This window comes from Carettochelys insculpta, chromosome 8 (assembly GCF_033958435.1).
Source record: "Carettochelys insculpta isolate YL-2023 chromosome 8, ASM3395843v1, whole genome shotgun sequence".
Lineage (NCBI taxonomy): Eukaryota > Metazoa > Chordata > Testudines > Carettochelyidae > Carettochelys > Carettochelys insculpta.
Genome location: NC_134144.1, coordinates 13,810,867 through 13,838,129, shown reverse-complemented (window position 1 = coordinate 13,838,129; position 27,263 = coordinate 13,810,867). Strand labels below are relative to the sequence as shown.

At 41.4% G+C, this 27,263-nt stretch overlaps 2 protein-coding genes across 4 annotated transcripts; one reads left to right on the top strand and one right to left on the bottom strand.

The window, feature by feature from the left end:
• Positions 1-35: 35 nt before the first annotated feature.
• PPIL3 (peptidylprolyl isomerase like 3) lies at positions 36-13,092 on the bottom strand. Of its 2 annotated transcripts, none has more exons than XM_075002145.1 (9): positions 13,055-13,092; positions 12,312-12,357; positions 10,267-10,425; positions 8,821-8,914; positions 8,023-8,090; positions 7,401-7,519; positions 3,749-4,699; positions 2,313-2,362; positions 36-1,787 (listed from the first exon to the last, which is right to left on the bottom strand). In XM_075002145.1, exons 2-7 carry the CDS (start codon positions 12,312-12,314, stop codon positions 4,573-4,575), a joined length of 570 nt encoding a protein of 189 aa, XP_074858246.1. In that variant the 5' UTR covers positions 12,315-12,357; positions 13,055-13,092; the 3' UTR covers positions 36-1,787; positions 2,313-2,362; positions 3,749-4,572. The 2 variants fall into 2 exon arrangements, with proteins under 2 accessions (XP_074858246.1, XP_074858247.1); XM_075002146.1 differs by having other exon boundaries at positions 10,351-10,425.
• On the top strand, positions 13,052-25,676 carry NIF3L1 (NGG1 interacting factor 3 like 1). 2 transcript variants are annotated; one of them, XM_075002143.1, is made up of 7 exons: positions 13,052-13,174; positions 15,062-15,505; positions 17,843-18,008; positions 19,699-19,822; positions 20,944-21,082; positions 23,060-23,143; positions 25,317-25,676. In XM_075002143.1, the coding sequence occupies exons 2-7, from the start codon at positions 15,064-15,066 to the stop codon at positions 25,499-25,501; spliced, it is 1,140 nt and encodes a 379-aa protein (XP_074858244.1). In that variant the 5' UTR covers positions 13,052-13,174; positions 15,062-15,063; the 3' UTR covers positions 25,502-25,676. The 2 variants fall into 2 exon arrangements, with proteins under 2 accessions (XP_074858244.1, XP_074858243.1); XM_075002142.1 differs by lacking the exon at positions 13,052-13,174 and adding an exon at positions 13,181-13,378.
• The last annotated feature ends 1,587 nt before the right edge of the window (positions 25,677-27,263 follow it).

Below are 27,263 nucleotides of genomic sequence, written 5' to 3'. Positions count from 1 at the left end.
CAAACCTGTAATATTAGATTTGAAAACTATGTTTTTAAAGTTTACTTCATCTCTGGGTAGCTATGATGCAGTGTACTCATGCTAATAATATCTGGCACGATAGGAAACTTTCTGTCCTGCTGGCAGCCTGGCAGGAAAACATGCAATCAGTTGCTTTCATCTGCCCCTGCTGTTGCCATTGGTTACTAGAGTCAGGGTGGAGGATAAAAGCAAAGGAAAGCAGATATAATCCAGGTCTTGAGCTGTGAAAAAGAATGAGGAATATATGGCAACATCGGTAAGATAATAGGCAGAATAACCAGCTCCAGGAAGTGAGAAAGAACAGGTGCCACGCAATTTCACTGTACAACCTCCCTGTCTCATAAGTTTGAGCCTAAAGGAACCATTTTTCTTTTACAGAGAGATATAGCTTTACTATCTAGTGCAACTAGGGATTTGTTTATTTCATTGGCATTACGCCATTCATTTGGGAAGAGATTTGGTTGATTGACAGTGGGCCCAATTCAACCCTAGTGTAAGCTCTACTGAATTTAAGTGAGTTTGCTCTATTGAACATGGACTAAATTTAGTTCGTGTTTCACTGCAGCATTTTATCCCAACCCCACTACTGTAGCCTGTGTTGGAATATTTAAATAGCATGCCGCCAAAATAATGAGATATGTAAGCAGCTTTGCTGTACTATCAGTCACCAGGATGGAAATGATAAATCTCTTACCTTTTCCATGTAGGATAATAATTTTAATTACTTTGTCTATATAAACAAGTAATTTTAATATGACATCCATACTTTGCTATCTGGTGTTTTGAAATACAATCTAAATCAGGATGGTCAATAAAACAATGGCAGTTCACCAGGACTAGCCCCTGGTGGGCTACCACTAGGATAGTTACATGTGCCTCCGCAGGTATGGGTGACTGCAGCTTCCACTGCCCACAGATCCCTGTACCCAGCCAATGGGAGCTATGGGAAGCAATGTACCAATCAAAACTGCTTCCCACAGCTCTGACTGGCTGGGAATGGTGATCCACAGCCAACAGGAGCTGCAGTCACCTGTACCGATGGAGGTGCAATGGCAGCCTAAGAAGGGCTAATCTTGGGGAACTAGATCTGGTTCATAGGCTGCTATTTGCCCAGTCCTGGTCTAAATTCTAAGCCCCTTACAAGAGCAACTGACCACATCAAAGTAAACCACCACTAGAAACTCCTTTCAGCATGGACCACTACTGAGATTCAGTACTAAAAAGTAAAAAAAAATAGTAGCATAAGTACCTAAACACACTGCACTACACTGCCCCCTTTACAACCTCTAGAGGGGCTGCTTTACATCCTACTACACTATCCCTCTCACACATTCAAATTTATTGTCTGTTCTTAGGAATAAAATAATACTTTGATACACAGGAACTTTATTTGATATATGGATATAAGTGTTTTAGCAAGCAACCTGTATTATCTCCATTTTACTGAGCGGGATACAGAATTGAGTGATACACCTGATTTTGTAGTCAAGTCAGTCACAGGGCTGGGAATATAACTCAGGTCACTGGAATCCCTCATATTCAAAACTCTCCACAGACCTTAATAACAAAATTAATTTCCACAATGAAAAGAGGCATCACAGTAAATTTTATGTAAAATGGATTACCTAAAAGATGACTTAAAAATCATCATCATCCGCTTTGAAACCAGAACAGGGCATGATCCAAACAGGTCATCTGTATTTGATGGAGCTTTGCCTGGGAAGTGTGTTGAATGTCGGTGACAAGAGACTTGAGATGGAAAATAGCTAGTCAGAGAAGAGATGAAAAGCAGCTGTTTGAACCTTTGCAAGTATCAGCCCCTTAGCAATTTGTATATGGCTTCTTGGGAAAAACTATCCTTTGTTTTTCTTACACTGTACATAGTTTTTTCTCTCTCTTTGTGGTAACTTTAGGATAATATGGTTCGCTATGGTGATGCCTACTTTTAACCAACAGGGCTGACTTTTATGGCTCATTAGGGCAATTAGTTGGTAGGCTTGTTATTACAATAAATCTTACACAATATCCATATATCTGGCTCAGGGTGGGGTCCCAACTGAGCAAAGACTGAAGTGTACCAAATACAGTGTGATACCTTGGGATTCTGGTAGATGGGAATGCAGGATAGTACCAGCAAGTTCATTTAATTTTCAAGCAGGGACCTAGGAGGGGAAAGACAAGGAGCTCTAATGCCCAGAGCTGCACTCTTTAACCAATGGAGGCTCCTGGGCTTCCCCTCATTAGAGAAAATAACCTTCTGACATCATACAGCATTGCTCTAGAACACTTACCCCATAACACAATGACTTCTATTGGGCCCATCTTCCCTCTGCCCCATTAGCTGTGGAATAACAAGAGGAAAGGAAAGGTGGTGAATGCACAGTCATCTGGTATTCTTGAATATTAGTTGTGCACAGACACAAAGATTTATACTTCTTGTGACTGAAAGCACCTGTCTCCACAGCCTACACTCTATTGTAATAGCCTTTGCAGAAAGCATATCTTGTGCAGTATCATTTAAAAACTCAATTTGCTGGTTATTGTCCTGAGAAAATGTGTGGCAATACTGTATGTGAAGTCATGAGATTTCACTCTGTGATGTAAGTAATTCATATTCCAAACAGGTCTGCCTCAGAGAAATGTGTACCCTGCTCAATTTGCCATTAAGGAGTCATCAAACAAAGCAGAAAGTAAAGGGCACTCAAACAGGTAAATAAAGAACAGGAACATCCTGTCCTATAGCTTCTTTGTCTCCTGACTCTCATCTGGAAATGTTTTTCAAGAGGGGGACTGACACCAGTCACCCCTTCCAAAAGAATAAAGGAAGTGGATACTGGAATAGAGAAAGAGTACTGACCTAAGAAGTTTGTTCAGTAATACTGCTGAAAGCATGTGGTCAGAAATTTTGGTTTAATCAGCTATAGGGTTTTTAGTTCAGCGCCCGTGGTCTTTTAACTCTATTTCCTTGTAACCATCTCTCATTTTTATACCTTATTACTTGTGCTCACTTAAAATCTCTCCTTGTAATTAATAAACTTATTTTACCTAATCCAGTGTGTGTAAACTCAAGTGTCTGAGAAACTCCATTTGGGGTGAACACTATATGCATTTTATTTCTATTAAGAGCAATAATGAAATTTTTATAAATTTGAATTGTCCAGAAGAGAGCTGGGCACTACAGGACGTACATATCTGGGGGGTGGCGGGGGGGAATTAAGACTGGGACTGCGTTGGGGTCTCCCTACAGCATAGCTAAGACTGGTAAGACCCACATACACACAGCTACAGCTGGGAGTGACTTACAAACTAGAGGCTATTAGTGAGCAGTCCAGGTTGGAGCCTACAACAGCAACCCCTGTAAAAAGGCATCCTAGGTTAGAAGGCAGGGTGACACAGTGACTCATTAGTCTGGATTGTGCAATGGAATGTCACTGTGGGATACTCAGTACTATCAGTGCCTTATGCTAAACGCAGGAAGGGTTGGGCAGGAGGGAGATTGGTGTAATTGCACTTTAGTTGGGAAATGAGTGTTTAGTTTGCCCCATTACTAGACATATCTTTGGTATACAGTTGCAATGGATGGCATAAATTTATTATATATTGGTTAAGGACAGGCCAGCGTGATGCACTACAGGTCACACTTTCCTATTACACGTCTGATTTCTGCACTGGCTATGAACTGTCAGCTAAACTACTTACATGTTCTCTATAAACAAATGTTACTTACATGTATGTATCTAATAATTGAAGTAATTGCTTCACTTTTCAGGGGCACTAGTGAAGGGAGCAGCAGTCTGTTGCATCTTCCTATTAGGCAGATTGGAGAAGTTCGCAGACTCCAACACATCAGGAGAAATGAAAACCTGGAGCTTCTCTGTGCAGAACCTTTAAGTCAAAAAGCTGAAAAGGTCTAGGACAGGCATGTCCAACCCGCGGCCCTGAACAGCTAGTAATGCGGCCCCACAAGATCATAAACTTTTAACATTATTATGTGATTTATATACATTAACTATATTATATATTTTATATGCGGCCCAAGACAATTCCTCTTCACCCAATGCGGCCCAGGCAAGCCAAAAGGTGGGACACCCATGGTCTAGGAGAATGCTTCCACCTGATGGAAAGGTACGTAATGTACGAGTTTTTCAAATAATTGTTACAGTAGGTTCGGACGAATGGGAAAGCTTAAAATAGCAATGTGATGAAGCTCTTCTTCAAAGATTTTAACTGATGTTATATTTAGATAAAGAATCAAGAAAAAATATATTAGGAAAAAAAAAAAGATTCTTTCCCCCTTATTGTACATATACAAAAAGTAAACTAAAAGTTTACAGATCGGAGCATTGGTAGACTATCTGCAATAGCTGTAAACAGAAGAGCCAGTCTCAGCCTCCCCTTTGGACTCTGCCTGATGCTTTCAGCTCCTGAAAGTCCTGCATTCAAACAGTAAAGGTCTGATCCAGTTGACTAACACTTTTTAGTGTCACTTCAACACCATGGTTAGAAATCAGTGTGACCAGCTTCTCTAGAATCTGTCCAGGCAATTAAACTCTATGAAGCAAATGGGTTGGCATGGATTGTGACGTCCTTAATGTGAACATCATTAAGAGGTCGGTAGGTTTTCTCATTCACTGGGAGTTTCTCCAGCTCATCTAGGGTCTCCAGACCATCAATTACCCTAGATAAAAAAAAGAGAACAATTATGAGAATTCTCTTGTAATTAAAGACCCGCCTTCCTTTTCATGATCTAAGTATCCCAAAACATTTCCAGTGAAGTAAGGCACCTGCAACACACGGACTGAGTAAGCAAATAAGATTCTCATTATCTATTTTTACTAGTTTAACATCTTTTGGACATTATAGACTATCGTAAAAGGGAATTTTGAGTGGCCACATATGACTTTTGGGAGGGTGCCACGGTCCTTTTAATGTCCACTTGAGTAGCCAGAGAGATCTAATGGTCCATTTAAAGGACAGCATGTTCCTTTGCTCTGCCCTGTCACTGCTTGATATGATGGCCAAACTGTTTGGATTTTTCCTCACCACAAACAATACAAATAATTCTCACAGGCTTTGCAATATCACAGGTCATCTCAGCCCTTTAATTCCACAGCTGTGAAGTGCCAGAGAGGATTCCTGAGAGCTTGGTCAGACTAATCATGGCATTTCAAACTATCCTAGCAAGATACTCAACAAGCTGGACGTCACTGGAATTACTCATATTCTGCAACGGGTGAATTAGCCTCCGATGACAGATTCTAATCAGGGGTGGGGAACCTTTTTTCAGGTCTGAGGCCACTGACCCACAGAAAAATCAGTCAAGAACCACACAAGCAAGAAGGCCCTCACTGATGTGATCCCTGACTGAAAAAAACAAACGAACAAAAACAGAGACACTCCCCTAACTCCTCCCGCACAACAGCCCCAGAACATGGGGGGCCAAGGCTTGTACCGTATGTGGGTCCCTCTAGGCTCTGGGGCAGGTGTGCATGGGGAACGAGGTTTTCAGTGTGGGAGGGGGCTGCCAGGAAGCAGGGGCTGAGTGTGGGGAGGATGCAGGAATGGGCTGACAACTGGGGTCTGGGCAGGAGGGAAGGTGCAGTAGTGGGCTGGGGATAGGCAAACTGGGCCAGAGTGGGGCAACTGGGCCACACTATTCCAATCAATAACGTTCTGACACAGAGGCAGGAGTGGTATTAATTGAGCCATTCGTGACCCCATCAGTCTGGTCACACTTGGACATCCCAGATACAGATTTACTTCTGGATAAATTTAGAGGTAGAATTTCTACTTCTGAATTTCTGTGCAGGCTGGAAAGTGATGCGAGACCCAAACTTAACAGTGACAGAAGCCTTAAAACTCTTTAAACAACTGTTACTCTGATCCTCTGAGAAAGAGGCAACATCCAATATACTATGGAGACAACATCAATGTTTCTGTTAGGCATGTAACAACAGTAGGTAAAAAAGTAACACCTATGCCTAGATGACTATAACTGAAAGATCAGAGGAAAAAAATATTGTTTTCAAACCTGGAAGTATATTTGTGCATTTGGCTTCATGTTGCAACTATTTCCCCTATATAGTCAGTTAGTTTCGCCAGTTTGTGTGGGTCTTTTACTGAGCAAACAAAGAACAGGATTTCTCTCTCTCTTTTCCTTTTTGAATAGACAAGTATGATGGCAAAATCCACAAAAATTAACAGGGCTCCTCAGCAGCTGGTAGAACACCTGAAACTGTTCTTAATTTCCTTTTCTAAGTTAACTTGATTTCAGGAGGAGTATGTACCTTTAACATTTCTCTTTTCTATTTAGAAACTGTCTACTGAGTTTATCTAATTTGACTAAGATATAGCTAAAAATTAAAAAAAGGTGAGAGCATTATACCACCTATACTTTTTCCACTGCCATTATCATCTAGTCTTCCCATTACTTTCACAAAAAGTTCTGGTTTACCCTTGTTATTGAATGTGCTATGATCCTGTGCAGCCAGCATCATCTGGCATGGGTATGATACATACAGGGGCAATCTGGTAAAACAAATCTAGCCTTTAGGGATTTTGTCATTGTTATTTGAAATTGGCTCATCTTCAAGTTAACTCTTTCTCCTTAGGCAATGGTAACAGTATTTTTCGGGAGTGGAGGTGGGAGTACCTTGGAAGGCATGGCATGTGCCCTTGGCCATCCACAGTGCCAAAGCTGCCTTGCAGTATATGTGCAATCACAAATGCCCTTTAAGCACCTGTGTTTTTGTGATTTTGAGGCCGTGATGTGATTTGAAAAAAAAAAAAGTGTGGAGCACCTAAGTCACTAGGAAAAATCACATTACTTAATATGATATAAAAGGACGCAACACCCCTCTCCCCAAAAAAGAGCTGTTCTAATGATGTAGGAAAAAACCAACTGAAGCATTAGGACACTTCCGTCAGTTTAGCAATTTTAATGTAAAGGGAGGTAAAAGTGCTGCTTCTAGCAATTTCATCCTCAAAACTCTTAGAATAAATTCATGAAGCCTCACTGCATACAAATACATTTTCAGCTATGAGAAACAACCCATGCTGATTTATTTCTGCCTTTCAAATAAAAAGGAGGGCTTGTATGCAAAATTACAGTGGTGACCAAACAGGGACATGGTACAAACCAAAAGAACGGAACTTACAAAAACACCATCAGAAGTTTGAAAAGGAAAAAAGTATGTCAATTTGTGTATATAGTCCATTGAATTCCTTAAATTTTCATTCCCCAAAATTCCACGCACAGTAGTCCTCCCGAAAATATACACCACTCAAACCGAACCTCCAATAATTTCCACTATAGTCATCCTGTTGTATCCTGGCCTTTCCCACTTATGATAAAGGAGACACGCTGCTAGGTCACTTACTTCCCAAAGACAGTATACTTCATATCTAGGTGTGGCTGTTTGCCATATGTAATGAAGAACTGAGATCCATTGGTGTTTGGACCATTGTTTGCCATGGAAACAACACCCCGAACATTGTGCTGAAAAAAGAGGTAGAAATGATAGCAAAATTACCTGTACGTATTCTGTGAATGCAAAATTGTGGCTGATAGCCAGGGCTTAATACTTGACACCCCAGCTCCAAATCTTTACTAAAATATGCTACAAAATCTGACTCCATTCCAGGTGCCAAACCCTCCCTAATGATTTGTAACTAGCCCCTGAGATCTGATCCCGTCAAATGCCTCCCTTTCCTTTAAGGAGGCACAACAAACACTTTAGACCCACACAAAACTTCCCCAATCTGACCATCCACAGAAAGAAGCGCCCCAATGCTAAATCTCCCAAACTACGGACACCCTCCAGTACCCTAGCCCAATAATAAGCCCCCCCCGCCGACTCTTTTGCTGTGGGCATGGACCTTAATTAACCTTTTCAAAAGTGTTATTTAATCCCAGTACTGCGCAACATTGATCATCTTTTGCACGTGAGAATAAATCCATGTGAAAAAATAACTATGGTAGATTGAAGAGCCCAGAAATACCTTGAGGTGTTCACTGTATTCATCTTCAAATTTCCTGCCCCAGATGCTGTTGCCTCCTTTTCCAGAGCCTGAAGAAGAAGTGACAGGGATGAATTACTTTTCTTCCCTCACAGTTGACAAAGACTCTCCAGTCACAGTAGTCCCTTTCAGAAAATGTTGAGCTAAATGTTATTTTATGTTATACAATAATTAAATCTCTAGATTGACTCTAAACTGCCTGAAGCAGAGAATCATGCTTTCATGTGAGTGTTAGGTGTTGAACAAACACTGAGCACCTGAGCCCAACTGGGACATTTGGGTGCTAATGCAATTTAAATAAATAATAACAGAGCAGGAGAATGAAAGGCTGAGATTCAAATAAACACGATGGCAAAAATAACAGAAACGAAGCAGACTTTCCTTCAAATAGCAGACATTGTTGGGGTCATGGCCTATATGCTAGACCACGGGGTCAGAGGCAGTGCGACCTGGTCACAAGCCCGGGAAACAGGAATCTCTATATTCAATCCTGGATCTCCCATGGATTAGCTGTCAAATCATGGCAAACGATCATAGCAATAATATTAGACACAGAATGTTGATTGAGAAGACTAAAATTTGCACATTGAGCTGAAGCTGTAGTCTAGTTATATGGCTAACCAATATTAGTCCAGTGAATGGTTACTTATCTGAAATTTTTCCACAGAAAAGTACCCAGCTCATGAAAGTCTCTCTTACCACTACAATATGTTGTTTCCTATCTTGCTTCCCACCTCTGAGCTAGGGCTAAATATAACAGACACTGATGGAAACAGTTACCTGTTGGATCCCCGGTCTGTACCATGAATCCTTTGATATTCCGGTGAAATATGCAGCCATTGTAGTAGTTACTAGCACAGAGAGCTAGGAAGTTCTATGGGAAGAGCAAAAAGTGCTCTTTAAGAAATAGTTCAGCAGTAATGTGTTTCATATTGGACACATGATATTCTGAAAGGAACACTCATGGGCAAGAGGATTAAAATGAACCCTTCCGGCTTTGATTTGTTTTGTGAGCGTGCTACGCTATCACTCTATTATCTCAGACTAAATTCTCCATGATTCTCATTACTTCTCCTTTGCTCCTTAAAAAGACCACCCAAACTGTGACAATCTGTAAGCAGTAATAACAAAAGGTAGACCTGATACCTTTCACACCAAACCAGTGCATCAGGATTGGGGATTTTCTGCAGACACCATACAGAGGGGAAAAAATATCTAATGGACACAAATCATTGGCTGATCTCACTACATGAAAAAACACTCCTATATAGTCCAGTGTTTTATTTATATTCAGACATGGACTGTCCAATACTAACTTAGTGAAAGGAAAAGCTTTGAAGTAAGGAAACTCAAACAAACCAGGAGAAAGGAAAGAAGGACATTTTTCCCCTCTCTTTCCCTCTCTTTGTTTTTCAAAATTTGTTTTATTTTTAATTCTCCATTGTACACTGGTAACAGAACATTGCAAAGCGGGGTCACTTGTTAGGCAGCTGAGTATCCTGTCACCAATGTTCCATATATAGGTTCTTATTCTGCAAAAAAAAAAAAAAAAAAAATTGTCTGTGTGCTTAACTGTAGGAGCTGTGAGTAGTATAACTGAAGAGAGCTCAGTTACTCTTGCTGCTTAAAATTAAGCATGTGCAAATCTTTCTGGGATCAGGACCATAACTAGGAACATAAGAAATGCTTTACTAGACACCATTTTTAATCCTTCTCCTGTTATGATGACAGCAGTCCTGCATGAGATCCAAGTCCCACAGCAAGGCTCTATACTAGTCTCCTGTAGGTCTCTGTTCCATACCTGACTGCACTAGTGGTCCATCTAATGCAGTATCCCATCTCCGGCAATGCACCATAGTAGAAGCTAAAGAAGAAGGTGCAAGAAGCCCCACAGTGAGCAATCATGACATAATCTACCCATATGAGTTTTCTAATCTGTGACAGCAGTTATCTTATGCCTTTAAACATGAAGGTCTACATCTCTTATGAATTTGTATCCTGTCTAATATAATCATGTTTTCGTTTTCCATATAAATGTCTAACCTTGCTAAATTCTTGGCTTTAAAGATATCTCAAAGCAACAAGTTCCACAGGTTAATTATGTACTGTGTTTACGTATGTACGAAAAGTTCTCATGGTATAAATTGTATATTTGTTCCTTTTCATATTCATTGAATGTTCTTATATGCTGAAAATGGGGCAAATAGAAACATCAAATATACTTGCTCTATTATTTTTTTTGCTATTGTGGCCCATCTTATGCGGCTCCTTCTCAATACTAAACAAGCCCAGTCTTCTTATATTACTCACTTCACAGGCCTTAGGTGTTCGCTCACAGAATAGCTCTATTTTAATATCTCCCACATCAGTGTGCAGTGCGACAGCCTGAGGATGAAGGAAAAAAAATTAAACCAACACTTTGATTCAAAAATCAAAGACAGCAAGCCATTAACTCTGCTCTACTCACTAGTAACCCTGAGAATATAAATGCATTTCAATTTCTAGCTAATTGCCTGAATAACATTAAGATGAATATCAAAATCTAGATAAACTCCTAAGTTAAGTGAAATCCCTGAGCTCATACACATGGGATCTCAGAGACACAAAAAGCTGAACAGCATCCAAAAGTGAGTTAAAAATGTTGTCAGTAAAACTGGGAACAAGTATAAAAAAATTACTGCTCCGAGCTTTTGTCGTTATGCTGTCACCAAGCATCATTCCGAGGAGCAAATGTGCATCCCGTACACTTGCTCACGTCGCCAATGAAGTCAGCAGGAAAAGATCTCACCTCATATGCACAAGGTCAATAATTAAAATGAACTAATAAGGCATTTTTCAGAGTAATAATAAAACACAACTACATACATTTTTCCATCTCTGTGAACCATACCAACACTTTTAGCTCAAAGATGATAGGGAAAAATAGCCTAATTAATCATATTTCAGCAGTCATGATGGAGAACCAAGTTCCCCCCAGTTTCATCCTTGGAAATAGCAGTGCATCACACAGTCTATGGCAAGAAGGAACAAGGGCCTCATGTCATTGACTTGCAATCTGTCTGGCTGAATTATCACTGATGAGCTGCAAAAAGTTTCCTGTATATCAGAAAGATGATGGTGGCAAAGTTCAATTTTCTCAATGATAAGTAAATAATTTGACATTCATTTGAAAGGGAAAAAATAAAAAAACCAGCAGGGTTACTCAGATAAGTCGCTCTGTGCTTTAAATTGGGGTGAGCAAAGTGTGGGGCCAGGCCCCATAGGGCCACGTGTGAAATTTTGTACAATTGGATGGTGGGTCTCACGCTCATCCATCTCATTAAAAATGATTAAATGTTAGTTTTTATATATGTGTATTTATATTTATATACCAATTAATAAAGTTTTTGTATTCTACATGCTTATTTTATGTGTGCCTAAAGTTTGTTGTTGTTGTTGTTTTTTATATGAATATAACCAAAATTTCCATCGGTTTGTCAGGTGGAGGTGGTAATTGCAAGGATGAAAAGTGGAGCCCAACATAAAGTTTGCTCACCTCCATTCTAGATTATTCACAGTGCATGTTGTGTATATCTGAGGGAATGCTGCTTACTTACTTTCAAAACTCCAGTGGAATACACAAAGTGTTAGACAGATACGTATGCTAGTTATACAAGTGTTAGACACTGCCATACCTCCCTATACCCAAGTAACAAAATCACAGCATCTAAACACTTCAAGGAGGACATTAATGTGGTGACAAAGCAGCACGCATACTAGGGGACTCAGAGATCCGTACAGAAAAAGATTAAAAACCCAGTGTTCTGTGTTGCACATTGTCAGTACTTTACATAGAAAGAAGGCATCACAATTTGTAACATATTTGACAAATTCAAGTTTGCACTGTATTTCCTGGATTTTGTATTGTTTTTTCATATATTAAACTCTAACGTTCTTAAAAAGGTAATAGGTATACAGACCACCGATACATATTTGCAACCTAAACACATTTTTATGTGGGAACACAGACCAAATGAAATGACCAAAAATCGTTATCCAAACCAAAATTTGAATTTAGTGCTCTAGCAGCAGAAAGCTAATGCACAATCTCATCTCGTGAAAGAGTAGATCGGACATATTCCATTATCAACAAAATTGCAAGCTGAGCTTTACATCACAAGTGCTTTACAATAAGTGGACTTGTGCAATTATTTGGGATGCAGCGCTGCTGTTCAGTTCTCAATAGTGAGCTCACAAAATTTAACAGTATGTCTAAGAACTGCCGGTCTCACCATGCTGTTTTGTTAGGAGGCCAGTGCAGACAGCTCAAAGGGGTTCCTGAAAAGAAAGCATGTTTATTTCAGCTTTTCAATACCACCTTTGAAAACAGTACATTCTGAGGTGGTAAATTAAATTGTACTTGTGATTTCACTATGGATTTTCACAGAAGTGTTCAGAACAACCTCTTCTTATGCATGTGAATTTGGCAGGGCCCTAGACATAAAACAGTCTGTTCACTCCCCAGCTCATGAATTCCAGGACTGTACTGATCCTCCAAGCCTCTTCTGTGACCAGGGAATGGTTTTCTTGGATGCCCAAACCATCCCCTTAAAAAACGCTCATTCGCTTTCAAACAGGTACGGTGACATTTTCCTTCCCACTCCATGATCCCCACAGCGGGTTTCAGCAGGGGGCAAGCGGCCCTGTCCAGCACCCACCAGGGCACCTGGCTGGGGATGGGGGGCACACCCAGGACTGATCACTGTGATCAGCGCACCCACGTCGCTACCCCTGAGCTGTGGGGGGGGGGGGTACCAGCACCCCTGGCACAGCCATTGCCCCTCCGGGGGCACCCGAGGCCAAGCTCCCGCCCCGTGCCGCGGCCAGAAATAGAGGAAGCTCCGCCTCGGACAAGCCTAGCGCTGGCTAAGCAGCGGCCCCCGCCATCCGGCGGGCTCTGCGGCGGGCGGCACCGGGGCAGCTCAGCCCGGTGGAGAGGGGACTAAACCAGAAGGGGCCGGGGCCACCCGCTCACCTGCTTCCCGCTCTCCCAGCAGACCCCGCCTGCCGCGCGGCGGAAACGGCGGTCCTCAAACCCACCGCGCCTGCGCGGGGCGGAGCCGGGTCCTTTTCAGTCAGGCGCAGCCGAGCCGAGGTAGGTGCGCGGTCTGGGGCTCTGAAGTGGCCCGAGCAGGAGCTCTGGGTGGCGGCTCCCGCTCCCAGCCAGGCGCCCTAGGAGCTTAGCGGGGATCTGAGTTGTGGTGGGGGAAAGACCCTCAGCCGCTGCCCCCCCCCTCGCTCCCTCAGCTTAAACCCCGCACTGGGGGCGGGGTGCAAAAAACGAAAACCGGCAGAGCAGGTACGTAGAACGAAAAGGGGGGAACGGAGGAGGTGGGGGTGAAAATTATTTACTGCCAGAGTCTATTAAGTGGCTGGCCTGGGCGCTGCTTGTAATACATAATCGCTGCCCTAAATAGATGCTGGATGTGGCAGCGTTAAGGAGCTACAAATGGCTTCTTTAAGAGCCCCATGTGGCTCCGAGCTGCTGGTGACCCTTAATACATCTAAGCGTGACCCAAGTTTGGGTCCCAACCCATAGGCTGGGAATCCCTGACTTAGCTGATTTTATGACAACCATGGCTAAGCCTGCCACATCTGCCCCAGCTTGCAGAGAGCCTGAGGCTGTGGCTCTTTGGTGTCAAGTCACGTCCATCCCACCCCTGGGGTAAGGGAGTGTGAAAGTAAAGGAAGACAAATTGCAAGGTGGAGGATAAAGTAAAAGTCTGTCTTTCTGAGGGGGTTTGCACAGTCAGCCCTAGGATTTGCAAAGATATGGAGCTTGAGACCAGCATTGCTGTGCCCGAGGTTTGCTACTTAAGTCTGCACAAGTTCAGGATCTCAAGCTGTGTTGCAAGTGTTTAAAATCAAACTTGGTTGTTTCTGTAAGTTTGATTAGTACAGTAAACTCTTTCATATCCAGCAGCCCCAGGACCAGAAGGTTGCCAGATATTCAAATGTTTTGGATAATAGAGAGGTATACCTAGCAATGCATAATACTAAAGAGAAACAAGATTAGATAGTAAGAAACAAACACAAATGTATGCAGAGTACTTTACTTAACAACAACAGTAGTGTTGTACACTGTAAACTTCTACTGTATTTGGTGTATTTATTTGTATTTACTTATTTTCTTTTACTTATGGGGGATGTAACTAAAACTTACCTATGGTTAAAATGCTGGTTATATGAGAGTTCTGGATGATAGAATGCTGGATATGAAAGAGTTTATTTTATTCCTGCACTCAGAGTAGGCTCTGCCAGGTGACATAACAGAGCCATCCCCAGACCTACTGGAATGGTGTGGGGCAAAGCGGAGGTTGGCTGCTTTTCAGTGGGGCACCACCAACTCCAGCCATGCCTAGGCTGAGGTAGGTGTGCCCTCTGGCTCCCAATGCTCAATGTCTTTTCAAATCTTAGGGCTGACTCTATCTCACATGCAGCATTCACCAGTGTTGGAGAGTATGGAATAGCTCAGTTTTCAAACCTAGGAGTTCTTGTTGCAGTTATAGTCGGATGAAAAGCTGTGTTGACTTGTCCCCAACATATCAGGTTAATCTGTCTGTCTGATAATTCTGTTCTTTACCATAGTTTTCACCATTTTGCCTGGTAGTGCAGTTAGGTTTGCCAGGATCTCCTTTGTGCTCTTTTAAAAAATCAATACCGTCATTCAGTCACTTGGTACAGAGGCTGATTTAAGCGCTAAGTTACACACCACATTTAGTGGTTCTTCAATTCAATGTCTGAGTTCTTCATGACTGCGTGAAGGCCAGCTGGTCCTGGCAACTTCTCCCTTAAATTTATTGACTTTTTTTCTTCATTCCACCTCTTTTACCATCTCTGGTGAGAAGTATTGAATATGATGCCAGGTGGGGGGTGTTATTATACTTAGGCTGGACATTGGCCAGTCTGAATTCTCAGACACTGAAAAATCACAATTTCTTAAACTTCTTCCAACACCACTAATTCTCATCTGTCTCTTTAGATATGTGCATGCTACTGTCCTGTGTGCACCTGATTCAACGACCTCTCCAGTGCATCCAGCCTTTGTTTGTCTTGCCTTCACGCTCCCTCATGGATCTGAAAGCTCTAGTTTCCTCATTGAACGACTTTGCTTCTCTCTCTCTGGCTGAGAGCTGGGACAATGTAGGACTACTGGTAGAACCAAGCCCACCCCATACTGTAAGCACGCTGTTCCTAACTAATGACCTTACAGAGGAAGTGATGCAGGAGGCATTGCAGAAGAAGGCAGATTTTATCCTTTCTTACCACCCACCCATATTCCAAACACTCAAGCGTATAACATGGAACACCTGGAAAGAACGTCTGGTGATCCGGGCTTTGGAACACAGAGTTGGCATTTACTCTCCACACACAGCCTATGATGCCATACCCAATGGAGTCAATAACTGGCTGGCCAAAGGACTTGGTGAGGTACCCTTTTTTAACTAATACTCAGTTTCAGTTACTCTTTATCAATACAGTGTAAGTCTATGGGGAAAGTCTTTATCAATTTACCTTTTTGTTTATTTGCGCTATTTGAGTTTACTGTGTTTTTTCCATAATTTTAAAGTAATCTAAATAATCCATAAATTGTTGAAAAGCTCCAGGTAGTTTTAGAAACCAAAGTTCATAAATTAAGTCTTTTATTTATCCACACAGTAAGCTTTCCCAGACTACATGATAAATATGATTCAGCTCTGATCTGAGAGAGAACCTTTTAAAGCAGAATTTCAAAACTGGTCTGTGGACCACTAGCTGATCGCATAATCTTTACTCCCATCTTTGCTTCCACCTTAATGAAAAGATGGGAGCTTGTAATGGAATGTCTATTTTCCCACCCAAAATGAACAAAATATATATTTCACTGTCAACTAAAAATGTTTGCATTCTTTAGTACTTTTAATGATGTGAACCTCATCAAATGGTATTTGAGCACCTTAGAACCATTGATGGATTTCATCTTTGCACCACGTCTGGGGACATAGGGAAATATTATGGAACCAAGGCATGGGGGAGATTGTGATATATCCAAGACCAGACTGGAAATAAGGCATATTTTTAAACAGTGAAAATAATTAACCTTTGGAAAAATTGATGAAAGATTGTAGTAGATTCTCTATCACTAACAATTTTAAAATAAAGGCCTCATGTTTTTTCTGCAAGATATACTCCAGGAGTTAAATAAGACAGGTTTTTTTTGGTCTGTTTTCTATAGGAGACCAGATAAGAATAGCCATAGAGGGTCAGACTAAAGTTCCATCTAGCCCAGCGTGCTGTCTTCCAGCAGAGGCCAATGGCAGATACCCCAGAGGGAGTGAACAGAATAGGTAATCATCAAAGTGATCCATCTCCTGTCATTTCCAGTCTCTGACAAACAGAGGCAAGGGATGCCATTCCCACCCATCCTGGCTAACAGCCATTGAGGGACCTAACCTCCATGAATTTATCTAGTTCCTTTTTTTTTAACCCTGTTCAAGTCCTGGTCTTCACAACATCCTTTGTCACGGAGTTCCACGGGCCTACTGGGTGCTGTGTGAAGAAAAACTTCCTTTTGTTGGTTTTAAACCTGCTACCCATTAATTTCATTTGGTGACCATTGGAACAAATAACTTTTTTTTCCTTTTTTCACACCAGCCGTGATTTCATACACCTCTATCGTATCTTCACTTAGTCTGTTTTTTCCTAATCTGAAAAGTCCCAGTCTTTTTAATCTGTCTTCATGTGGCACCTATTCCAAACCCCTAATCATTTTTGTTGTCCTTTTCTGAAACCTTTTCCAGTGTCAATATATATTGTTTGAGATGAGGCGAGCACATCTATATGTAGCATTCAGGATGTGGGCACACCAGGGATTTATATAGAGCCAATAGGATACTCTGTGTCTCATTCATGATCTCTCTTAAAATGATTCATAGCATTGTTTGCTTTTTTGACTGCTGAACATTGGGTGGATGTTTTCAGAGGACTATCCGCAATGACTCTCTCTTGAGTAGTTGTAGCTAAATTAGTTCCCATCATTTTGTATGTGTACTTTGGGTTATGATTTCCAATATGTATTACTTTGTTTATCAACACTAAATTTCATTTGCCATTTTGTTGCCCAGTCACTTAGTTTTGTGAGATCTTTTTGAAGCTCTTCACAGTCTGCTTTGTTCTAGATATCTTGAGCAGTTTAGTATCATCATGAAATTTTGCCACCTCACTGTTTACCCCTTTCTCCAGATCATTTATAAGTAAGTTGAATAGGATTGGTCCCAGTACAGACCCTTGGGATCCACCACTAGTTACCGCTCAGTGGTCCCTTCTGGCTTTGGAATCTACAAATATGTAGGATGGCTGAAATGAGAACTATAGTCATAGTTCAGTGGCTTTACTATCAAACTGTCCCTTCCTACCAAGCAAGCGTAAGCATTTGCAAGTGTTACCACAGAGAGGTTACAGATTGAAGCAAAGTGTTGTGCATGTTCATGAATATCAGGTGTTAGTTAAGCAGCCAAATTACCATCAAGATGTTGAACAGATTAATATAGACTATAAGGATAAATTGACTCTTGTGTATAACCATAAACCACCTTGCAAAGTTGTTCTGCCAGTTTATCAGCAGAAGAGCAATATCTGCTTGCCCATAGTTATGATGATAATGACAAAAGGAAAAAAAATGCTATTCTATTCACCTGTCACAAAAGTGAAATCTGTTGTGGTCAAGCGGCCAATAGAATTTCACAAAACTATTAAACTTCTGTACTACTTATTGTTTTCTCAGGTGCCTGTACCACTTTTCCACTACACCCATCAACAGCTCCTAGCTACCCAACTCTGGGCACTCACCGGGTGGAATTCAGTATGGGCCATGCTGAACACCTGGAAACAGTTATATCTGGCATAAAAGGGATCCCAGAGATTTCATCTCTCATTACTGTCCCTGCCAGGTACTATGCATGGCTCTCTGTTGCTTCTTTCTGCTGCTTTGAAAAATGTAACATCAGAACCTCATCGCATTGTCACATCTGTTTCACTGTCACTTGTTGCTGATCACTGATAGAAATAGCTTCTCTTTCTAATCAGTCTGCCCCTTATGCCTTATTCACTCAGTAATGCCACAATGTACTGAAAGTACGATTGCTTTTGTACTCTCTACTTTTGATGTCAAATGTACTATTTGGTTGGCATCACTGAGTTAGAAACAGGCTGATCCTCAGGGAAGGGTGCTCCTTACGCTACAATTTACAGTGATTGGAGAGAATTTGCAAGTGATGTTCTAAAGCTTGGATAAGATGTAGTAACTTCTTTTTTTAAACTTGTTATCACTGTGGGCTAGTGAGCCTTTAACCTGGAGATTTAGATATTTAACTGTTACCAGTTTCTCTGGGAATATTTCAGGCACTGATTTTTGTGTTCAAAGTTCGTAAACTTTTGGATGCATTTGATAAACCTGACTTCCTTAGGAATGGTCCTATTTGTTTAGGACCAAACAAAGGAACTTATTTAACTGAAAGTGCACCAACCTAAATAATAACCAGATGGTTAATGTGTCACCAGAATGTGTGGGCCAAGTGGTGTGTGGTTCAGTGAGAATAGCTTTTTATATGTAACTGAACTGTACCTTCAGCAGAAGGTTGAAAACTAGCCTTGGTGCCTCGATGAAACCTTAAAAATCTCTTTTTCAAATCCATATAACAATGTATTCATAATGAGAAGACCTAATAAATTACTGTGTTAGTCTTTTAAAATGCTACTGGACTGCTTTTTTGTTTTGCTAGTATGTAGTAATAGAGTAAACGCTGACAGAAAATCTGCAGGGGAGTCCTAAGGCAGTTGTGTGCCAACTTCTGGCATTGACCCGGCAACTCCTGCAGCTGAGCTAGTACCAGATATAGAGGTTATCCTCTCCTCTGGACTATATCACTAAAGCCGAGAGGGGGACACTGGCGTCTGGGCAGCCCAGGGTCCCAGAAAATTGCCCTGTCTCGCACCTGGAGAGGTACTCCAGCATCGCTTAACAGCGTTTTTTGATCCATAGTCTACGTAGACTGAAGGATGCCTACTGCTACTACTGCTGCTAGTATGTAGACTAGCATGGCTATCTCCCTGTTACTCTGTGACTGAGGAAGATGTTGCGGGGAACGTCTTCCTTTTTAAGGAAGCTCCTTTTTATCACCAAGTGTAGAAATTCCAATCTGCTTTTGTGAGTACAGTGAAAATAACCTTCGTGGAAATATTTTTAAACATAAATGCTAACAGCATTAAGAGATCAAACAGGACATGTGACCTTTTGTTGGGTTTTATTGGGCAGAAAGAATTGTGTTCAGTTTGCTCCATAAAGTCTAAATTTAATATTAAGTACAAACGAGGATTAAAGGATGGCTAATAACTCAAGAGTTACAGGTACCAGTCCATTTTCAGAGCTGGAGCAGAACAGTTTGGTCGTTCAGTTTGATGAGAGCAGTATGGCTTAATTCCCTCATGCCCTTAATCTTGGTGTTACTTCTGTAATAGTGTGTTAGGCTGTCGCTACATTTCCTTTTTCTTTCTTCTGTGATCGAAGGGACAGTTATTACATGAACTAGATTCTGAAATTTGTTTTCTTAGTAAACATCAAAAAATGTTGTCCTTTGTCAGGGCTGACGGTGAGGATCAGACACGAGTCAGTTTGAACTGCACTCAGAAGGCACTGCTGGAGGTGGTGGCATTACTGTCCCAGAACAGCCTTTATAACAAGACTGAAATAATGCTATTACAGAAGGTAACGGAATTAACATACCACTTCGCCTCTGCGTGAATTCATTGCTCATGAAAGGCATCAGGTTGATAGCCTTGGAAATGGAAATCCTCTGTTCACGGATAAATAACAGCACTAGCATCATCAATGCAAGCTTCCCTGAGATGATGGTATTTTCAGTTTGCCTTGATAATGACCACAAAGAACTTGCAAGCATTTACAGGATTTCATCAAGTTATGCTACTGTTGTGTTCCCATGCACCCTTGCATAACTTGAATTTCATGTAAGTTGGGGAGGCCATTTTTTTTTTTTTTTGCTGGCAGAACGCAAGTTCTGCAGCCGGAGAAGCAGTAGGAGCACCTGGAGCTCCTTTTGCAAGGTAAGTCCTGGGGCTGTGGGGAAGGGCAGCTGGGGAAGGTTAAGCCTGGTGGTGGGTTGGGGCTGTGGGAGGGGGACAGGGGGTTAAGCCTGGTGGTGGGTTGGGGCTGTAGGGGGGTGGAGTTGAGTTGGGGCCATGCATCCCTGCAGGGGGTTGAGCTGGAGCCATGTGCCAGGGGGAGGGGTGAGCTGGGGCTGAGCACAGGGGAGAGGAGTGAGCTGGAGCCCAGCGGGGGGGTTGAACCGGGGTGGGAAGTGTTGAACCAGGGCTGTGTGGGGCAGGGGAGAGCAGGATTTTGAGTTGCGCTTAACTCGTCTTAATGTGAGTGTGCAATTCTGAGCTGAGCTCAATTCTGAGGGATTACTTTACACTTTCTAAATCTGTGAGAATGGTTTTGTGACACACCTCCAGAAACAAGCCACTTTCAAGTATTTAGTGTCGATGTGGCCAATGTGTTACCTAGTCCTTTGGAATATGCTATGTATTTCTTTGGCAAAGCATTCAGAAACTTACTTTCTGTGTTTAACAAGCAGTTCTGTTGCACCTCAAAGACTAACAAATCTACTAACTTTCGTAGGTAAAACCAAGTGGTGCTACAGGATTGCTTGTTTGTGAAGCTACAGACATGGCTACCCCTTTGAGACTATTTTCTATGTGTAGTTATTCCTGCTGTACCCATTACTGGTGTCTAGATATCTGTTTGTTAGAGCAATGGGAACAGCAGCAGTGAACACTCTCGCCGTGACATTTTTTTCTGCTCTGCAGCCTCTACTTCCATGTACTGGATTGGGACGCCTATGCACGCTGAGTGAGCCAGTCTCCTTGTTGGACGTGATTGAACGAATCAAAAGCCACCTAAGGTTGTCTCATGTGCGCCTGGCCCTTGGAACAGGGAAGACTTTAGGTAAATGAGTTCCCAAGTGTTTGCTTTTTCCACTATAATTAGTGCCTCATAAACAAACACAAACAGTGGAGGTGAGTGGAGTGGCTCTCTCTGGTGTGTGTTTTCATGTAGAACAGATATGCTTTCTAATATCAGGTGGGGCTAACAGAACTGCTGACTGGATTGAGTAATTGTTATACTGCATAAATTCTGGAAACACCTTTTCTAATGTAGTCTGAATTTTAACAGTTAAATTTTGTTACACGGGTTATTGCTCTGAGGGAGAGAGTCCACAGACACGAGCTATTTTTTTCCATGATTTGTCCCATAGCACCTCCATTTAGAGAGAGTCTTTCCCAAGAATTTTAGGGATGAACACAGATATTCCACCTGAATTTATTCTAGAATCTCTTACAACATGAGGAATTGAGATTTAACTTTTACTTGAACTAGAAAGAAAACTTGTATAGCACCATACAAACATATGTGTTGGAGTTTTTTAATATTTGAAATTATTAATACTCACATGGGGACCCACCAAACACTAATTTAACCATATGTTGTTTTATTAAATTCAGAGGTTGAATGGTATTTATACAGTTACTGTAAACATCCCTAAGAAGCCTAAATAATAAGCAACTTACTACATACAAATAGTAACAAAATATAGATGAGTATTTAATTGAGATGCTTACAACCAGGCTAATTCCAGACGTGCTTAGAGCTACATCAGTGTGGTCAGGCAGGTATTAGGAATGAACCCTTTAAGAATGTTCATGTAACCATTCACAAACAAGTGTTGTCGACATTGCTGACTTTAGCTAAAACCCTATTTCAGATAATTTACTCTTATTTTCGGCTTTAATTTAGATAAAATCTACAGCCTCCTTTCTTGTTAAAGCCTTTCCATTTTCTCCCCTTGCTTCAACGGTGAGAAGATTTGGGCACTTTTTTTTTTTTTTTAAAGACTCTCTCGTCTTATTGTTGCTCTCATTTATTAGTTAGTTTTGGAACTATACACCCTTTCCACTCTACAAATGATACTACTTATTTTCATGGCCTTCTTTTACTTGCTGTTTGGGACCTTTTCCCTACTAGCCACAAACTATAAAGCAAGTATGTTACTTAAGCTAACTTACAGTTGTTTAATTTTATACTTATCCCACAATATCCATGTTTTGTCGGCGGAGAAGTTGGGACACAGAGAAAAGGACTTGCCCAAGATCAGTAGGCGTACCTGACATATAATGCCAATCCTCTTGCTCCTGTTACCTGTCCAAAACTCTAATTGCCTCCTTTCAAACAGGATAACTTGAGAGAGCTTCTCCTTAATACTTACTGTCGTCTCTGAGAAAGGCAAGTCTTTTTTCTAAAAACCATCAATATTAGCCAGTGGTTTCCCAGCCCACGTCCAGTGTTTTCGAGCTCCAGATTTGATGTTGTGTAGACTGTAGTCCTATGACTCCTACTTCAGTCAGCAAACGCTGGATGATTATTCATAAAGGAATACTTTAAAGTAGAGTTAAATTTTGAAAATTCCTTCCTCACCCAAACTACTTTTTCATTGAACGTGAGGTGAGGGTGGTGGGAGAACAGAGTAACTGTCCTTACCATCTAGGTATAAGATCATTTTATTCATTGCTACTGTAACAAGACATGTCAATAGGTGAAAACAAAGGTGCAGTGGTCAACTGTTAATCTCTCTAGTAATGTACTGCAAGCCCTCCTTACCTATCAGCTGTCTTGTGTCTTCCTATTGAGGAAGAGTTGTTCATCCATCACTAGTTTCCAGTGACCATGAGTTTGAGCTTCATTCCCAGAGGAGTTATTGGCTCACCCATATGCCTCCTCCAAACTAATATCCCCTCCTGGTACCCACAAATTTCTGCTGGTTGTAAGACCAAGAGAAGAATTAGGACTGCATAGACATGTATTGAAGCTGTCATCAAGGCTGAGTGGACGCACCGGAGTTTAACTGTAGCATTTACTGTCTTGCAGAGTCCCAAGTGAAGGTGGTGGCCCTGTGTGCTGGCTCTGGGAGCAGCGTCTTGCAGGGTGCAGAAGCTGACCTCTATCTCACTGGTATGAGAGTTATTGTTTCATAATTATCTGTATAATGTGCTCACTAGAAAGAGTGACTTGATTGGTGGATGAAAATTCTAGCTGTGGATTTCTCAAGGCCAGGAATCAGTTAGTAAAAGAAAAAATGTATCATACAAGTAACAATGTGGGTGCATTGCTAGACTGACTACCTGGTAACCTACAGCAACATCAAATGTAGTAGTAGTAGTAGTACTACTACTAGTACTACTACTACTACTACTACTACTACTCCATTAAGAGACATAAATAGCCAAAATAAGGTTTTAATCCTGCAACTGACTCCCCAAGGGTGCATGCCTGCATGGTATGCCATTGACTTCAGTGGAGCTCCTTGTGGGTAGGTAGTCAAGTGGAAGTTCAGGAACTAAATTGAGGAAGAGACCTACACTAAAAGTCTATCCCTGAATCTAAAATCCTATGTTAAATTTCTTAATATTCTTTTTCTTCAAGAGATGATGGTGATATAGATTGCAGTAGCTCCCAAAATGTGAGAGTAGGACAGTGTACAAAATCAAAGAGCTTCCACTTTGGGGGAAAAAAGCAAATGTAAAATGGGAGAAAAAGTGATCAGTGTGAGGCTAAACAACTGCTTCATTGGCTGGATTCACTGGTTGTGTGTTTTGGGGGTGTGGTTTTTTGTTTTTTTTTAAGTGAGACTTTTTTCTTATGCAACAATCATGTCTTTCTGCAACATTGGTCCCCAACTTCAGTTCAAACATCCATGCTTACAACCTATTCTCTGTGAGCAGCTCACTCTTGAGATATGTGAAGGTATGTCTATACTTACCAGGGGGTTGGCACGATGTGATCAATCTTCCAGGGATCGCTTTTGCTGCATGTGTGTGAAGACATGGCAAAATCAATCTCTCTGGCCTTGGCTGTCAACCCTGGTACACCACACTGATGCGTAGAGTAAGGGACATCAACACAAGCCAAAGTGGCCTGATCTACTCCTACAAAAGAAAGTTGATTCTGATACATTGATTCTAGCTACACAAATGTAATGGCTTGAATTGCATATCTGGGATCAACTTTGATCCCTAGTGTAGATCAGGCCTAAGTGACTCAGGCTACATCTACACAACTAGATAAATTTAATTTTTAATAAATTTGATTTTTTTTAACCTCATTCTCATGAATTTGAATTTGTGTCCTCAAACCTTCTGGAAATTTGACCCACCATTTCTCTTTGTCGAGTTACTGCATCCCTGTTGCCTTATCAAAGTTCAGCTGTGTGAGCAATGCATCGTGGGTACCTACCCTGCAGAAGTGGGGGTTGTGGAGGCAACTACTCAGTTTTAGGTAATTTAAGTTAAGCAGTATTGCAAAGTCAGCATTCATGAATTCTTTAAAAAGAGCCCCTGTGTACAGTGAGTGGTGAAACCTGCTGGAATCTGCATCACATTTCTCCTTTTGAGGAATTCCTATTTTCACAATTGTCTACATACCTCTATTCTAGAAAAAAAGGAACAATACATCATTTTTGCTATATCTCTGTCTCCTATAGAAGCAGAGGCTTTTGAAATGTGTGTTGTGAACAAGACACGAGAAGTCATTCTTCTGCTCTACTCTGTGCTGGTTAGGCCTCAGCTGGAGTATTGTGTCCAGTTCTGGGCACCACAGTTCAAAAAAGATGTGGAGAAACTAGAGAGGGTCCAGAGAAGAGCGACAAGAATGATTAAAGGTCTAGAGAATGTGACCTATGAAAAAAGGTTGAAAGAATTGGGCTTGTTTAGTTTGGAAAGAGAAGATTGAGGAGACATGATAGCGGTTTTCAGATATCTAAAAGGGAGTCATAAGGAGGAAACTTGTTCTTCTTGGCCTCTAAGGATAGAACAAGAGGCAATGGACTTAAACTGCAGCAAGGGAGGCTTAGGTTGGATATTAGGAAAAAGTTCCTAATTGTCAGGTTGGCCAAACAGTGGAATAAGTTGCCAAGGGAGGTTGTGGAATCTCCATTGCTGGAGATATTTAAGAACAGGTTAGATAGATAGTACTTGGTCCTGCCATTGGGGCAGGGGGCTGGACTCGATGGCCTCTCGAGGTCCCTTCCAGTCCTAGTGTTCTATGATTCTATGAAATGTATTACTTAATGGACTGTGAAAGATGCAGGATGAGTAGCTAATCTACATGGCATCTCTTATGCTTGCAGGAGAGATGTCTCACCACAATGTACTGGATGCTGTTGCCAATGGGATAAGTGTGATTCTGTGTGAGCACAGTAACACTGAGCGAGGCTTTCTGTCAGAGCTGCGAGACATGCTGACTACCCACTTAGAGAATAAGATCAACATCATTGTGTCAGACAGAGACAGAGACCCTCTTCAGGTGGTATAGAAGCAAGCAAGGGTCGCAGTATGGTATCCAACGTTACATGTCCCAAACCTAATGCAACTGTAAACTTAAGATGTTCTGAAATGGTGCAGTCCAGAAGAACTGTACAATATATTCCCTAAGGTCTGGAAGATGTGTAATGTCAGGTAAAAATAAACGTTAATGTTGGGATGGCAAATTTCCCAAAAGTTGCTTTTTGCTGCACTCAGAAGGGATGGGATCTGGGAGACAGTAAGTGCCCCAGCAGGAACAATTTAGATTGGATATCAATCGTGTAGCCCCGCCTCCAGCACTAGGACATGTCCTTAATCCTCAATTCAAATAACATTTTTAGGGAGTAAACCTCTTAATATTTCATTATTTATAGATCATTGCTGTGCAATAGCTACATTTAGCACCATACTATATTAAAAACATATATTATTTACAGCAATTTATCCAAGTATACATAAGGCAAGAATGGATTCTTTCTTGCATGGCATCCAAGTAAGCCATGTAGCTGGTCTGATAAGACTGCCTCAGTCTACTCCTGAATCAATTAAAAGGTTAGGGGTATTACAGCAGTCCAGTACTTGATCCAAGTGAGTTTCAGATCTAGCAAAAAAAACTACAGACCCTTAACTCCACTGACAGTATACAGCTCCACCTCTACATTTGGGATTCATTAGGAAAGGTATCTTACTCTCGATCCTCTTGCCACTGTATAAATCCATGGAACGCCCACATCTCAAATATAGTATGCAGATGTTTGATTTATCTCAAAGAAAGACATCTTGGCAAAGGGCAACAAAAATGATTGATGAGGGGTATGGAACAGCTGCCCTAGGAGGAGAGAGAAGAATGGGAATTTTCACTGCGTGAAAGAGGTGACTAATGTGGGGAAAGTGAATAAAGAACTACTCTCTACTCCTTCCCATGATACACAAACTACAAAGACTACATAGCACTTGCTCAGCTCACTCTCATTTTGGGGGAAACAGGTGCTGTCTGTTCATTCCCTGTTGGCCAGTGTTCAAAGACAATGTGGGGTTAGATGGACCTTTTTTGGTCTGACCCATTGTGGCCATTCTTAAGATAAAAGGGAACTGAATTATGCTACCACTTTGTCCCTCCACAACAGAATTCAGTTCTACAGTAACCTGAACAGCAAGAGGTCTAAGTGCAGGATGGAGTACATGAGGGGCACTTAAAAAAGCACCCCTTCCCCTAACTTAGGCTGGAATGACTACCAGGAGTTGTAGCCCCAGCTAATACTCCTTTGGAGACCTCCTGTGCATCATAACCCCTGCCTCAGTTTCTCATGTTGGAAGTTATTTTGAGTGGTAAGTATACTTTGGGTGTTATCACATCAGATGGTAAGTGTACAACAGAAGTTAAATGCAGAATTGCACATGTGAAGTCTGCATTCCAGAGAATGAGACATATCCTCACTAACAAGTTATTAGAAGTTAGGAAAAGTTTTGTGATGGTATACTGAGCCAATATTATATGTGTCTGAAGTGTGGACAATCAGCAAGCAAGTTGAGAAGTCCATTGAAGCCACAGAAATGTGGTTTTTAAGGAGGATGTTGTGTATTCCATGGACAGCTAAGATGACAAATGAGTCCATTTTGATTGAGGCACAGTGTAGGAGATGGTTGCTGGTGAGAACAAGGACAAGACAAGCAAAATTTATAGGACATGTAATGAAAAAATTAGGTTTTGAACACCTACTAACAGGGAAATCAGATGGTAAGTGGGGTAGGTGTAGGCAGCAAGAGAAATT